Source organism: Micropterus dolomieu, linkage group LG14, assembly GCF_021292245.1.
Source record: "Micropterus dolomieu isolate WLL.071019.BEF.003 ecotype Adirondacks linkage group LG14, ASM2129224v1, whole genome shotgun sequence".
NCBI lineage: Eukaryota > Metazoa > Chordata > Actinopteri > Centrarchiformes > Centrarchidae > Micropterus > Micropterus dolomieu.
Genome location: NC_060163.1, coordinates 6,754,090 through 6,769,533, shown reverse-complemented (window position 1 = coordinate 6,769,533; position 15,444 = coordinate 6,754,090). Strand labels below are relative to the sequence as shown.

At 40.5% G+C, this 15,444-nt stretch overlaps 1 protein-coding gene across 4 annotated transcripts in view; it reads left to right on the top strand.

The window, feature by feature from the left end:
- Positions 1–984: 984 nt before the first annotated feature.
- The window catches only part of slc39a11 (solute carrier family 39, member 11), a 33,050-nt gene continuing 18,590 nt past the window's right edge, over positions 985–15,444 (top strand). The window contains exons 1-3 of one of the 4 annotated variants that reach the window (XM_046069276.1): positions 985–1,071; positions 3,527–3,644; positions 5,161–5,199. In XM_046069276.1, the coding sequence (XP_045925232.1) occupies positions 3,537–3,644; positions 5,161–5,199 (147 nt within the window). In that variant the 5' untranslated portion in view covers positions 985–1,071; positions 3,527–3,536. The other 3 variants (XM_046069274.1, XM_046069275.1, XM_046069273.1) reach the window with 3 other exon arrangements.

Below are 15,444 nucleotides of genomic sequence, written 5' to 3'. Positions count from 1 at the left end.
CTCAGAGTAAAAACTTTTGGAAACAGGAGTTGAATCAGTTGCCGATGATTGGTCTGTAGGTCAAAGCTAGACATGCCTAGGAATTACAGTTCGGAGGCAAATAAGGGGAGCAATTGGTGAAAGCCCCACTGGAAGACCAACTAGCAACATCTTCAGAACCAGTTCCCTGTCATAACACAGCAAAAAGTTCACACGTGCACCCAAAAAGCAGTATTTTACTAAAGTAAAACTAGTGCTGGCACAGTTTAAAAATTCAGCACTGAAAATGTTCCTTAAAGCTGGGGTAGGCAACGTTGGAGAACTACCAAGAGACAACTAGACCCCCTTCTTTCAGGCCTCCCTCCAAAGCCACTCCCCTAAAACACATTGTCATGCGCAGTAATGGCGCGTTCCAGACTGCTCGGAACGGAGAAATGTCTGAGTTGGAATATCCGACTTTCAACCTCAAAGCGTTCCAGGTGCATGATGATGCCTGATGCCAGAAGTGAACGAAAAACATGGCTGACCGTGACAAACTCTTTGTCAAGTGTACACCCAGTTGCACCCTCAGCACTGTGCTCAGTGTTTATGTATTTTTATGGCCATTTGAATGAAAACAAGTGACTGAAGTGGTAAATGTTGTAGATTATACTTCCTAATGTTTTCAAATGTTTTGCCGTTTTTAACATTTTACTGAAAAACTCTTGTGCAGAGAAGATGACTTTCAGAGATTCTTTACTGTGATCAGCTACCTAATAACATAGCAAAACATTTCTTCATCAATTTACATGCGGAACAGGTTTTACTACACAATAGAATGAATTATTTTAATTTAAATACATGGATATATACTTTATGTTGCCTTTTAGTCTACGTTAGATGTGTGCCTCCATGGGAGCTGCCATTGTTGTGTGATGTCATTCAGCTGCTACTCGTAAAGTTGGGGTACAAATTTTTTCTCCGAGTTCACAAGTAGGAAAACCGACTTCAAGTGGCGTTCCAGGATAGTTTTTCTAGTTGGAGGTCGGAAATTTCCGAGTTCTGAGTTGAGCATAAGAGTACAGGCATGCAGGAAGACAGATAGGCAGGCAGGTAGGCCTGCAACAATCACAGATGCTGGATTTATTTTTTCATTTTTGTGTCAGAGCATTTGATTTATTGATTGCTGTCGGGTGTAAAGAGACTTTCAACAGATATAACAAAACATGCTTCTGAAATAAATTGCCTTCCCGAGTTTGAGTGAAAGCACTTACAGGTAATTATTACTGACGAGGTGCACTTAAGAGCAGAAGTATTTAAAGCAGAATTATTGCCTCTGTGATGGTTATACAATTCTATATTATATAAGTAATTATTACTGACTCATTAAGTGTGCAAGCAGAATTTTAACATTGTCTTTTGTAACTCTACAAAAATGCACCATGTAAAGTTATAAGATATAGCTGTCAGATAAATTTAGCCAAAAAGTTCAATATTTCCTTCTGAGATAGTGGAATCAAATGGAAACACGCAAGTACAGTAAGTATCTTGAATTTTTACTTAAGCTATACAGTACTTGTAAATAAACCTAGTTACATTCCACCACTGCCAAAACCACAAAAAAAATGTGCACTCAGTCTCCTCACAGACCCAGGGGAAAGCATGAAATCATGAAGCAGCTTCTAGCATTTTGCTGTTTTTGTCTGCCACCTTTTCTCTTGTTAGATTCTCACAGATCTCAAAAAACTCCAATATCTTCTTTTTTTTTTTACCCAACAACTTATATGCCTGAATGATACATGTATAAACTCAAATTCATCCTCAGCACTGCTCCATTGAAAATAGTTTATTTCTGTTTACCATTTTTATTGCTTTTATATTACTGTATGTTGTCTGCTACGTCGCAGAAGGTAGTTACAAACTCAATTTCACTTTACAACCTAACAAATAAATCACCCATGTACCTTGTATCCCTGATGAGGCAGTAAAATCTGCACTTTAATATTGTCCCTGTAACCTCAAAAGTCCTGAATTTTCTCAACTTTCCAAACTCCTCTGTGGCATTTTTTATAATACTGCCACTTCTGCGGCTGTCAAAGTGATTGACCAATAGGATGCTACGAGGGGCGGGGCTTTCACTGTCACAGACACGTGTACCGGGAAGTAGGAAGTAAATACACAGAAGTGGAGGTGCCACTGGAAAGAAGTGAGTAAACCTGACACTGACGCCAAAAACGACCGATAACATAAACGTAGGGTAAAATTACACTTTGCCGAATTAATGCCTGTTGTGTCGTAATGCCACAATTAGAGTTTGAGTTAAACATAAAGCTGTTATTTCATAAAATCAGGGGAGCAAACATTTAAAGTTAGCCGGCTGGCTCTCATTTACAGGTAGGTTACTGTCTTTATTCTGTACAGTATGCCTGTGTTTGGGTTTAAAGTTACACGAAGACCAGTTATACTACACACTGCAGTGTTAATGAAGCCGCATTAAAGCAGTTTATGCCGCGTACTTTGACAGCAATAAAAAGAAACATAAAAACATATGCTACATCTGATCTGTTGAGGTAAAACATATCAGTCAAAGTTAAAGGCAGCAGGTGAGTTATAAATCCACACCCTAGTAACACATGCATACAGAAAATGCACATAACGTCACATTTAAAAATTTATTCTGCATCTATGAAACGAATATCAATATTTGTAAGTAATAATTTACCATATGCAGTTGTCAGTACATTATAAAAACAGCTATGGTGTGGTAAATATTCCCATTGCATGTTTTCATTATTGATGTGCTCATGAAAATGTCATTTGATGGTTACATGAAAGCAGTTCCTGCCGCTTGGTAAATATTTCTACACATGTATGTGTTAGTGCATATGGATGGGGAAAGTTGCCAGTTAAAGTTACTTTAAGGTGAGACCTTGTAACGTTCCACAGATATAACGCATAGCGCTTTGTACAAATGAAAAGCTGAATTTGCAGCCTTTTGTGTGATCACCAAATAAACACAATGTAGGTTGTTTATTTACACAAATGTAAACCTGCAAATTATTAGAAGTTAAAAGTGTTTTGCAGTATGAATAATAAAAGTACTAATCATAGTATTCACCTACTACACATTGCTTGCGTTAGAGACATAAAAAATCTACATACTGTAGGCTGTATTATCTGCAAATTGAGAAGATGCAACAGTTCAGGATATTGAGATCCTGAGCAAACAGGATTTGACTCTCATTTGTGTGCTGAAAAGAACACAGCATGGGCGCGTGTCTGACCAGTTATGTGAGTGCTTAAAGGCACACAAGTTGACTCAGGATTAGGCAGCTTAAGTACATTTACCCTGTTTTTGGATCATGTCAAATCATTACAAATACTGGCTCCTAGATGGGGACAATATTTACTTTAGTCTCGTAGGAGTATTTAAAAGCAGGGCAGTTACTGGAAGATTTTAATCCACGTAGTTTGTTTTCCTTGAGTTCTCAAACTCTTTCCGGGAACATAATAACTAGATATCATCTTCCAGTATAATGTGAATTTGCCATGTGGGTTGTTTGTCCAGGTCTGGCACCATGCTAGAAGGCTACAGCGCGATGACGCAGGCCCTGCTGGGGACTCTGTTCACCTGGGGCCTGACTGCTGCCGGAGCAGCCCTGGTGTTTGTCTTCTCCAGCCGACAGGTATTGTACCAACTCAGAACCCACAGACACCCGGAGCTTGAGTTTTACATTGTTGTTGTAAAGGAATAGTTGGGATTTTGGCAAATATGCTTAGCCACTGTCTGGGCAAGAGTTAGATGAGAAGATACCACTCCCGCATCTGCACGGGAAAAATGTTGCTGGAACCAGCAGCTATTTTGCTTAGCTAAGCAATAAGACTGAAAACGGGGGGAAACAGCGAGCCCGGCTCTGTCCAAAGTTGTGACTTTCTACAAACAAATATTTGCAGTTACTTACAGATTTAGATGAATCATGTCTAACGTGTTAATTAGCGATGCTGATTGGTGGATTTTGTTACTTTGGACCATTGACTGTATAAAGAAGTGGACGTAGTCATCGTGACGTCACCCATTGGTTTCTGGACTGCCGTTATAAAACCTCGAGTTTGGCCATCGCCATATGGATTTGTTTGCAACCAGGAACTGGACGTGACGATATTCGGTCAAGATGGTGGCGCGAGATAGCTCGGTTAGCTAGGTGCAGCCGTAATTCACTTTAACTGTGATTATAACCAGGATGCTAATTTTGGCTAGATAAAAACGGGCTTAAAACAAAACATACTAACTGGACAAAATTAACAGCGCTGGTTAAATTTACATGACTTGTCAGTCGCAAGGTAGACCCACCCTAAAGCATAAGCCACTTTAATGTCTATTTTCCTCTAAATTGAACCATAATTTACTAAATGAACATCATGCTGTATAATGATTGAGACCATAAACTAAAAGTGTTTACTGAGGTAATAATTCAGCTGAGAAGTAGGGTCATTTAACCATAAAACCAGACTTCTTTTTGCAACCAGAGAAGCCGCCCCCAGCTGGTCGTTCAATAGAAAGCAGGTCTAAGTTACTTCCGGGCGGCCTCAGTTTTCTGACCCAGAGGTTCCCGCTTACTTTGGACAGAGCTGTTGTTAAACAGTTTTTTAAAATGCGGCTGTACTTCATGTAACACAGTATCGACACAGCCCATGTTGCAAAAGCAGCACCTAAGCAGAGCTGCAGCACCTTCAGTGCTCTGTCTGCTTCTACACAGGATGCGTTCAAGCACAGAGCCCAACACACAGCTGTAGTTACAAGCATGAAACAAAATTGATCAGATGTATTAGTGGTGAAATTAAAGGTTTGTAAATGAAAACAGCACATAAATTAGCCATGTTATTTATGTTAAGACAACACGTTTTTTAAAATGATCTGAGCTGTTCAGCTGCTGTTGCCAAGAGCTGAAGGTTACCATTATAACAGCTATAGAGTGTGTTACAGAACATCACATGAAACCCCTCTATTGACAGAATGGTTTTACTTGTCGATTGTGCTTTTTTGTTATCTTTGTACCTCTGACTCTTGGGGCATGATGCATTTTTGTCAGTTAAGTCAACAGTAAGAGGTTAACTGATAACTTAGATGTTACACTTTCAGGGTTTGAGGATATTGATTTGACAGACTTGCATACAATCTTTCTTCTTCTCTGCCCTTTTCAGAAGCGCATCTTGGATGGAAGTTTAGGCTTCGCAGCTGGGGTGAGTTAGATTTCTTTTGAAGTGAACCACACACACACACACACACATACACACACACACAGTACAGGTAGGAGAGGTCATTTCACTGTGGCAGGCTGAGTTTCTCCCAGAGTCAGACACTTCCTGACACTTCCAGATGCCACATTAATTCATAGAAGTTTGAGATAAGTGTTCCCCTGAAGGAATTCTTGGCCTTATCATGTCTAAAGAGGTATTATGCTGTAACAGAAAATCATCCCCTATCTGACTCTTACAATTACATTTTTTTGATTTCCTGAGGGGCACATAGTTCATAGCTGATATCTATCATGTGTGAGGAAATCAGGAGGAAATCTAAACTGGCACAGAAGTTTGAAGTGTCAGAGTTATGCCTATTAAAACAGTTAACTTTTTAAAGCTTGTTAAACCTGTGAAAGTTATCTTGTACTATATATTTTCTGGGACTTCAGAGAGCTGCATAGTAGTTTTAAGAGGGACATTATATAGGATGAACATCTGCACACATTGTGTTAGGAATACAGAGATTTGAACATTCGTTTGACTTCTTTTAACTTGCATTAATATGTTTCTTTTGCGCTTGGTAGCAGCACAACTAGCTGTAAACAAAACATTAACAGTTTACCATGGCCTATTGACAGGTATAGCAGACACAAAGCAACATTAGCATTAGCGAAAAACACTGTCTTTCTCCCATACCTGCAAAATGTGTTCACCAGCTAGTTGCTAACTTTGTCTGTCTGCTGTTTGGTGGTACGGTGGCTTCTTTAAAGCTTTTTTGGTGAAAATATCTACCTGCTGCGTCAATATAGACTGTATAAACATGGATGTAGTCTCCAAGACATCAGTCATAGGTTTCTAATTGTGAAGCTCAGTGTGAGTGGCTCCGTCTGTTGCCATCTTGGCAGTTCCTGACTTGCCTGACCCCAGCTAATCCAGAAATGGCCAAAGACATGGAGCGTGAGTGGAGCTAGCGACACCTGTGACAGCACCTAACTGTCACTTAAAGCGGCCAGCTTTTAATCATGCATAACTTTGAGCCTTCATATTATTTAAACGGGAGAGCTATATAAAAATTCAACCTCGCACAGTTGTCATGAAGGGGGGAAATTAGCTTTAGCCGTTTTTTGTACCAGGCTGTAAACATGTTTATTTATGTTGTAAAGTTGGGCATTTTAACATGGGTGTCGATGGTGATTGACTTGCTTTTGGAGCCAGCCTCAAGTGGCCTTTTGAGGAACCGCAGTTTGTGGGTACTTGGCCATGGCATGGAGTGAACCAAAACAGCAAAGTTTTGGGCTGTAAAACCAAAACAGTTAGCTAAAAGATGCAGAGCTGAGGTAAACTGGGTCTGGGGATAATTTTGTGTGGGTCTGTGACTACGAACGACAGCTTTCACATTAAAGGTAGTCATTTGATCCATTGTTTCTTTAAAAATATTGATTAGCGCAGCTTTAAATATTTTTAAAACCTGTGTGATTCTGCCCACAAACCCCCCCATGCACAACAGAGAGAGAGTCATGTATATGTACGGTCACAAAGTGTTCACATACAATTATTGCTCTAAGCGTATATAAGCAGAGAGCACAACACCAACATTCAAAACACTGACAAAGTTGTTATTGTAGCCGAGGCTTGTTCATATTAAAGCTATGGTCCAATGAACTTCTTAATTAAGCTTTCCAGCTAAAAGGTGTAAGGTACTGTGCCGGTGTAAGCCCTGTAAAAACCAAAAGAATGTGTGGGACAAGTAAGACAGCGCTCCGAGAGTAAACAGCAGGTGCTGTAGTGATGGTAACCTTGGCAACGGCTTCTGTGCGCTACACAGCTGTAGGTTATTTAACTAAAGTTAAAATTATTGGCTGCATAACTTTAGCTGATAGGCCTTCATCTAGTTTTGCGGGAATGCTCTGCCATATGAATTCCCTCCTGATGATGTCCTATTTAGTTAAACAGTAATAGATTCTGGAAACTCACAAACAGCGAGGATCAGTCTCTCTTCCAATGCTTTGTGCTGCGCAAACAAAAAGTTCCAAGACAATTCAACTTCGGCGGCGGGCGTGTGCGTGAGGCGAGCACGACCGCGACAGCTTCACAGGAACGCACCCGCTTGTCGCTACACCTTGCGCCCCACCACTTCACCTTGCTACTGAACATAGACTGTTTGTGCTGCTCCCTGATACAAAAAAAATGTTTCTGCTGATAGCTCAGAACCCCCCACCCCCAAGAAAACTGGACTCTGATGGTAACTTGTTTTAACAACCTAGATAAAAGGTAATGCCCTGGCAGTAGCAAATATCTTTTTGGTTTTATATTTGATTTGATTACATTAATGTTTAAGTTGAGATTTAGAAGAAATACTTTATTGCTACTGTGGAAAGGGACTAAAGGGACGGCTGGTAAAAAGCACCTTATTTGTTTAAAGTGTTTGCAAACCACATGTTATTACACTTGTGTGTATATAGCAGTACATTTAAATATATATATATATGTCCAACCATCCATCTTCATCCGCTTATCCGGGGTCGGGTCGCGGGGGCAGCAGCTCCAGCAGGGGACCCCAAACTTCTCTTTCCTGAGCCACATTAACCAGCTCTGACTGGGGGATCCCGAGGCGTTCCCAGGCCAGTGTGGAGATATAATCTCTCCACCTAGTTCTGGGTCTTCCCTGAGGCCTCCTCCCAGCTGGATGAGCCTGGAACACCTCCCTAGGGAGGCGTCCAGGAGGCAACCTTACCAGATGCCCAAACCACCTCAACTGGCTCCTTTCAACGCAAATGAGCAGCGGCTCTAGTCTGAGCTCCTCGCGGATGGCCGAGCTTCTCACCGTAACTCGAAGGGAGACACCAGCCACCCGCCTGAGGAAACCCATTTCGGCCGCTTGTACCCGCAATCTCGTTCTTTCGGTCATGACCTGTGTGTTTATAATTTTATTTTCTTTTATTCCACATGATCTGCCTTTTAGTCTTTTGAATGTGTTCCACTAAGAAAAATAGATATCTTCATTAATTACATATTATACTTCTTGGAATTGTTGAAATTTATTTCCAGGGGACTTCCAGCTCTTCCAATAACTGTAATTTCCAGTGTGAAAATTATGTTAATGTTTAATCCCGTTGAAACTAATTACAGGGCCAGATAAGTGAGTAGATAAGACTAATGCCACATGATGAGAGATTGTCAACACTTCCTTGAGAAAGAGAATAGATCTAATCTCAATCAGCCTGTATCTCAATTATCTGTATTTGTGGTCTTAAGAGCTTTTCAATTACATCCCAGGCTATGCTGGTGCTGTTATGCATTCAAATGAACTAAGATATAGACAGAGAAGAGCTGTAGGGTGAATCCCTCAAACATTTGCTTAACTACTTTACCAGTTTCATGAGTAGCATATCTTTCTGAAATATACTTTTGATTGAAGCAGATTGAACTTAACCACTCAGCGTAGATACTTTGAATTATTGATAGAAATTGTAGTTAATCCAATTTTACTGCCTGTTGTTGGCAGAATATGCTTTTACAGTTATTTATTTTAATAAGAAACTACATTTTTTATACTGTTTCTTGCATATTATAAGCTTTTGGCCTTTTGTTAGTAGCTGGCGTAGCAGGATTTACATTTCGTTGAATCATTGCTCTACTTTGGCTCCAGATGGCTATGTATAAGTGTGCGTGTGTGTGTCTACCTATTTATGCATATACAATAGTAAGAAACTATAGTACAAATGCTTGGTTGCTTGGATGGGGGTAGAACATTTATTTCAGAAGCATTTTCTGTGACATTTGTTGAAATTCTCTTTATATCCTGACAGCAATCAATAAATCAAATGCGCTGACACAAAAATAAAAAAAACAAAAACAAATCCAGTATCAGTGGCTGTCGCAGAACTGTAATAAGCACGGCCAATCATTTAATTCCAAATTAAATGGCCTGCCTACTGGCTTACCTACGCGCACTCTGCCCGTGCACTCATGTGTTTTCAGGGAGTGGATTTGGAGAGAGGGCTGAAAGGAGTAGTTGGGAATTTTTTAGTTGGATACTTTCAAAATCTAGCTGTCTCTTGTTAGTTTTACCAACGTTGTCTACCCCAACTTTTAGTGCTGCCACTGAAAGTAGCCAACTTATCCACTTTCGTGCTTGTGGAATGCAGAGTGTAAACAGCAGTCCTCTGCACTCACTGATGCTGTGCATCTGGCTGTTGCAATTGGCAAGATTGCTGCTCCATTTGGCTTCTGTATTGGACAAATTCTGCTATTAAGCCACATCACTTTGTTGAAAAAAATAACCTGACGAGGTCGAGTGGAGATGGAAATGCCATTTTCAAAGAATGTCCTCAGCAGCCTTGGGATGGTCTTTTGCAGACAGTGAAAGAAGGTCAAACAGATAGTAGGAGCAGCTTTAAAGAATGGAGACACTGGGGGAGAGGATGTAACATAGCATTCCTGGATATTGATCAGAAGAAGCAGAACTAAATTTTAACATTTTTAAAAATACTTTCCCTGCTCCTTTCCTCTCTTATTTGCTTTTTTTCCACATGCAATACTACAATTTGCAATCTGACAAGCTCTTACCTTGCTCTCAAATCTCCTGGCTAGGAGTCTCACTTGAGGAGGGATTTAGACAACTTCAGAGTGACTGTGAGCAAGAAATGGGCAACATAATTCATTTAATGAGGCGGTATGGTAGATGCTGCTGTCCTTAGTAAGCTGTTCTAGAGTTTTGAAGTTGGAGGAGCAACTGGTTCCATGAGTATTTTTTTCCAACTGTAAATTCACATTTCAAAGGTTTCTTTTATGGATATTATATATGTATAAATTCTTTCTGAGAGTCAGTATGAGCCTCAGCTGCCTTTTGCATCGGAGTAGAAGACAGTTTAGCACAAGTCAGAGCTATAGGCAAAATAAATTCAGCTTTGGTGAACAGCATGCCATATTTGACAAATTCATCTGTTTGCATATGCACCATATTTGTAAGCCCTTTGATTGGATGTTTCTTACCTTCTTATTTATTTATTTTTTTTTTAGAAGTTAATTATAATGCACAGAGGAAATAAATGTTTACCATTGCTGTCAGACATGAAAATCCCCCATAGTAAATATTAGCAGTAATCTAATGAGTTTGCCAAAATGTGTGACAACATGGTATAAACAATTTATGGAAGCGCTCAGAAGACAGATCTTACTACATTTCTAACCATTTGAAATTCAGAAGTGGTGAAAATGGATCAAGATGCCCGAACTTGTCAGTTCAGTTTGAACATGGCAAATGGGAGCAAGAGAGAGAGGCATCAGTCAAATGTTGCTGCAGGTAAAAATCTTGAGGTGACTCACAACGACACTGCCTGCTCAGAGAGACTGTAATGTACAGAATAATTGTTAGTAAGATGAACAATAGGTTAAAAAGTGAGAGGAAAACCGAACAGCTAATGGTCTCTACTGTGGCGCATATGCAGATTTGATAAAGCCTACACAGTGGAATAGTTAGAACAGCTCATCTCAGAGACAGGGCTGGTGTGATACACGTGCTCTATATTAAATTATTATTTGCACGTTTTTTATATTTTTTGTTTTTATATCCAGGTGGGGACTTTAACCTTAATACACACTTACCCGTGGGGACTCGTGTTACCGTGGGGACAAAAATTTAAGTCCCCACGGGTAGAGACTGCTGTTTGAAGGTTAAAATGTGGTTTTGGGGTTCAGGTTACAATTAGGTTAAGGTTAGGGGTAGGGTATGGGTTGAGGTTAGGCATGTCGTTGTGATGGTTAAGGTTACAGTAAGGGGCTTGGAAAAGCATTATGTCAATGAAATTTCCCCACGGGGATAAAGGAACGCGCGTGTGTGTGTGTGTGTGTGTGTTTGTGAGGTTCGGTGGGCGTTTCATGACCCGCATGTGTCATGCTTTTTGCATCTCATGTGATTCAGAGTCCATCCTGTTCCCAGGCTTTACATGTCCTGAATCAAACATGCACATCCACACAAACACACACACACACACACACACACATGCACAGACATGTCATAGAGTCACAGTAGAAAATCATGTCATGCTATCCTAGAACACACTGTGATAGTAAGCACAGAATAACAACAATTTATGATAATTTTTTTTGTTTCTATATCTCTCTCCATGCATCTCGTCTTCTAGTCCCACCTCTCTTGGCATGTTTTAGGTAACGAAGCGGTTTATTCTTGGACAGAAGCGTTAGAGAAAGCAGTTACAGCGAATGACGTTAATGGGCAACAGTCCTCTGCTTCTGTGAGTTATTATTCAGGAACATTTTAAAATAAATTCCTCACAGACGGCTCCAGCTGCCTTTTACGAATTACAAACTATTTTCACTGGCTAATAAGTTTTCACTGCTGTGTAATAACGTCACGCTACCTGCTGCATTGGAACAAGCTGTCGCCAGTGAACGTAATCCGGGTGATATTATGTTTCCGTCAAAAAGCATTAGCCAATGTAAATGAGTTGTGCTACAGTCAGTGTTTCTTGTCCTGGTGACTGAAAGACTGTATTTTGTATAGTTTGAGATCAGTGAGGACTTTTCTTCCTGAACAGACCAGAATCACCCCTCGAGAGATTTAATTTCTATCAACCAATTTAAAAACAGGTGCCAAAGTTCTTGGTTCCTGTTTATCAACTCTCTCAGAGGAGGATATAGTTCTTAACTGGCCCAAAGTTAAGAAAAATGCATTTGCTCCAATTGGACGTATTACTACCCTAAGATAGGATGTCTGTGTCCCCCAGGATTTAGCACACAGTGTCACTCCACCCATAAAACCTCTGTACAAAAAATAGTTTCTGTAAATGGTTAAAACACCAGGATGTCACAAATGTGTGTTTTTTTTGCCCATTAACATCTCTCATACCACACATATTCAGTCCTTTCCCTCCCATGTGATAAAAAAATAATGGTTTCCCTGTCAGTGTCATGGAGGGATAAATAAAATCATTGGTCCGAGCATAAATGATGACTCTATATGAATTTATACCATGGTCTCAACTCTTGATGTTGTAGCTGTATGGCCTGGAACCACATGATGCACAGATGTGCCTAGACCAGCAGCAGTCACAAAAACCCACAATAATTCAGACCTCAGAAAATGATGCTGCAGTAGGTTAAACTAGTGGAAGCCAGAAAAGTAGATGGCATTTGATTTGTCTGAAAATAAAAAATTCCTATCACAAGGTGCAATTTTTTTTTCTTTAGATTTCAGCCATATTTTTTGCCTTTCATTGGTGGATGAATTTTGATCAGTTGTCATTAAGATGGTTTAGTTGTCACCGTATCTAAGTATGAGAAAATGTGGCGGAAAACTCCAGAAAACCACATCAAACATTTATTGAACCTTTTTTTAAACATGTGTTATATTGTTATCCCCTAGCTGTTTGCGATTGCAAAACAACATCTAAAGTCTTTAATCAAGCAATAAAATAGCACGTGATGGAGAGCTGTCCCAGCCTGAAACAAAACTTTCTCAGTTGAGACTGACTCAGTAAGCTGTTGGTACCAGTAGAAATACGGTTAATATATGTATATAAGAATGGATGAGGAAGCGGCCCAACTACTCCAACGAAAGTAAGTCAGTCCAAAAAAACGTCCCCCCGCTTCCTCCCGTGAGCACGTCATTCTCTGCCTCCATCTGGTTGATTGCTCACCCATATAGATGACGCTAAGATTTTTAAGAAATGTAATTCTTGTGCTGAAACAAAACAAATGGCACAAAGGCTCGCGAGCCAGTGCGAAGGGGACGGGTTTGCCAATAAACAGCATGTTATGTAAGTATACCATGTGGGTTTTTTTTAAGGGTGTTACATTTCACAGAATTCAGCCCACACCGTCGCCAAAAGGCTGTTCAGTAATTTTCGGCATTCCAGGCACAGAGGTTGAAAACAAGCCTGAAGAAGCTGCAGCAGAGGTCTAGGCGTAGGTCCATATGGACAGGAGTTCTGTTGCCCGTGCTGCTGCCAGATGCACATTGTGTGTGAGGGGTATAAGCATCCTGAGGGGTAGTCAGTACCTATCATGAATACTTCCTATCAGTATCTATGTGGACTAAGAGTGCTGTGTGGTCCGTCTGTTATAAAGACATGGATGCACAGAGAAAATACATTCAGTCAGGTTCCTAAAGAAGAACTGAAATGAATTCAGTCTTACAAGGACTTAGTTATCAAGGTTCTGCTCATCCTCTCTGGGTGCGTATATAGAATTTCATGACAGCCCCCCCCCCCCAAGCCGTACTTCCACTCTCCATCACAAGTGTGTCTCTCACTGCATCGAATACATTTTCCAGTCAGTGTCTGATCGTGGTGTTGAGTGGCTGTGGGCAACACACAAGTGGAGAGGCTGTGATTGAATGAAGCATGAGGGTGAAGACAGAATGCAGGAGTCAGAAATGGGGCACATGTTTAAATTTGATCTGGTTGCAGAGGGAGAATCGGTCATTTTCATATTCTGTAGGTGTGTGAAAGGTTGGGTGGTGTGGAGCACAAATTGTGGGGCTAGAGATGCTTATTATCCTCTTAGCCAGTCACAAGACTTGCAAATTACTTTTTACTCTTTATTTGTCTTTCTTGTATTTCTTGGGCAAACTAGATTCCAGGGGCGGCTGATGGGGGGCGGCCAATAGAGGGCGTTAGGGCGCCATACTCATCATCACTATCATCATCTCTTGTATTCCTTTTTAAAATATAATTTATTAAATTATTTTCAAGACCATTTGTCCTGCCTCTGAGTATCATAGTCCAACCAGTTGCAGCATCAGGCCGCGGTCCGCGGAGTACCGACCATTTCAGGTGATTTCAGTCTGTTGGAATATCACCCAGATGCTCTAATAGACTTTCATTTTAAGGGATTTTTTTTCCGACCTGCAGGCAGTGCAATGCAATGTCTATGGGTTCTGGGGGGCTTGCATTTACATATTTGTGTCATATGTAACCTGGTGCACTGGCTTCCTTTCATTTCCTGAGTTGGGAAGTCGTTCTTCTGACTTCCATTCTTCATTAACTTTAAAGTCGTAATGACGCTGTGTCCTAAACCTTTAGTTAGGTTTAGGCACCAAAACTGCTGGGTTAGGCTTTTCTTAAATACACTGGTGAGACACCGTGGTATATGTTTGCTGGAATTTTGGTGTAGTAGCCCCCCCTCGGAGGAAAGTGCACCAGCTGCCACTGGTAGATTCTCTACAAGATTAAGAACTAGCTCAGAATGGAATTGTTTATCTGCCCTGTATTAGTGAACAATTCATGATTGATATTTGGTTTAATCTGGTAAAGTAAAATGATTTGATTTCAGCAAATAAAATATTCTTAGCATTCCTAAGTGAAAAAGAAAGATATTTGTAGTTCTTTGCATGGATGAGTGCAAAGCAAACTAACTTAATCATTCCTTGTAGGATTCCACTGTTCCACAAAGAAAATCAACAGAGTGACAAAATGAATGTAAACATTCTCCCTGTTATCACGCTCAGATATTGCTTTCCTCGCCACTTCAAGTCAATTGGGAGACATCTCTTAATCCTTGGATGATAGAGAGCTGCTTGCCTCTTACTGCACATGTAAAAAATTGGCTGAATGTCACTGATCAAATTAGCATTTAGAGATATGTCATGCTTAACTTTACCCTAACTTTGGCTAGAGCACAGCGGTGTTAGAGTGGCAACATATATTCTAGAGATTGCTACCTTGCCTGTTTGTACTCCTTTTCCCATGACGTTGGCTCAATAATCTGTATTCATCTTTGCCATCTGTGGAATCTCTGTGGCTTCGAGCCAACAACCGGCAGCCTAAAGGTTAGAAAAGCGGATGAAGGTCTTTGAACTAATGATTGTCTGAGAAAATTTTGACAGGAAAAATAATGAGAGACCATCTCACTCAGCTAAAACTCCTCTGGACATGCCCTTTTAGAGAGGCATTCATTCCCTAGGTGCACCAGTGGAGATGTTTGGTTGCCAGCAGGATGGTACTTGACAACTTTTAGGTGTGAATGTGTAGAACTGTAGGAAGGATACACAGGGCAACTAAACAACTATTAGATGGATTGCATAAAATTTGGTGCAGACATTCATGTTCCCCTCAGGATGAACTGTAACGAAGGTTATGATATGGTAACCCTAGTTTTATAAGCACAGGTGGAGCCCTCTACTGGACTCTATGGGTACTACCTACTCCAATCACACGCACGCACTTGCCCACTGACATTTTATCATGCACGTAGCCGACCAATAGGACGTCGCTACCAATA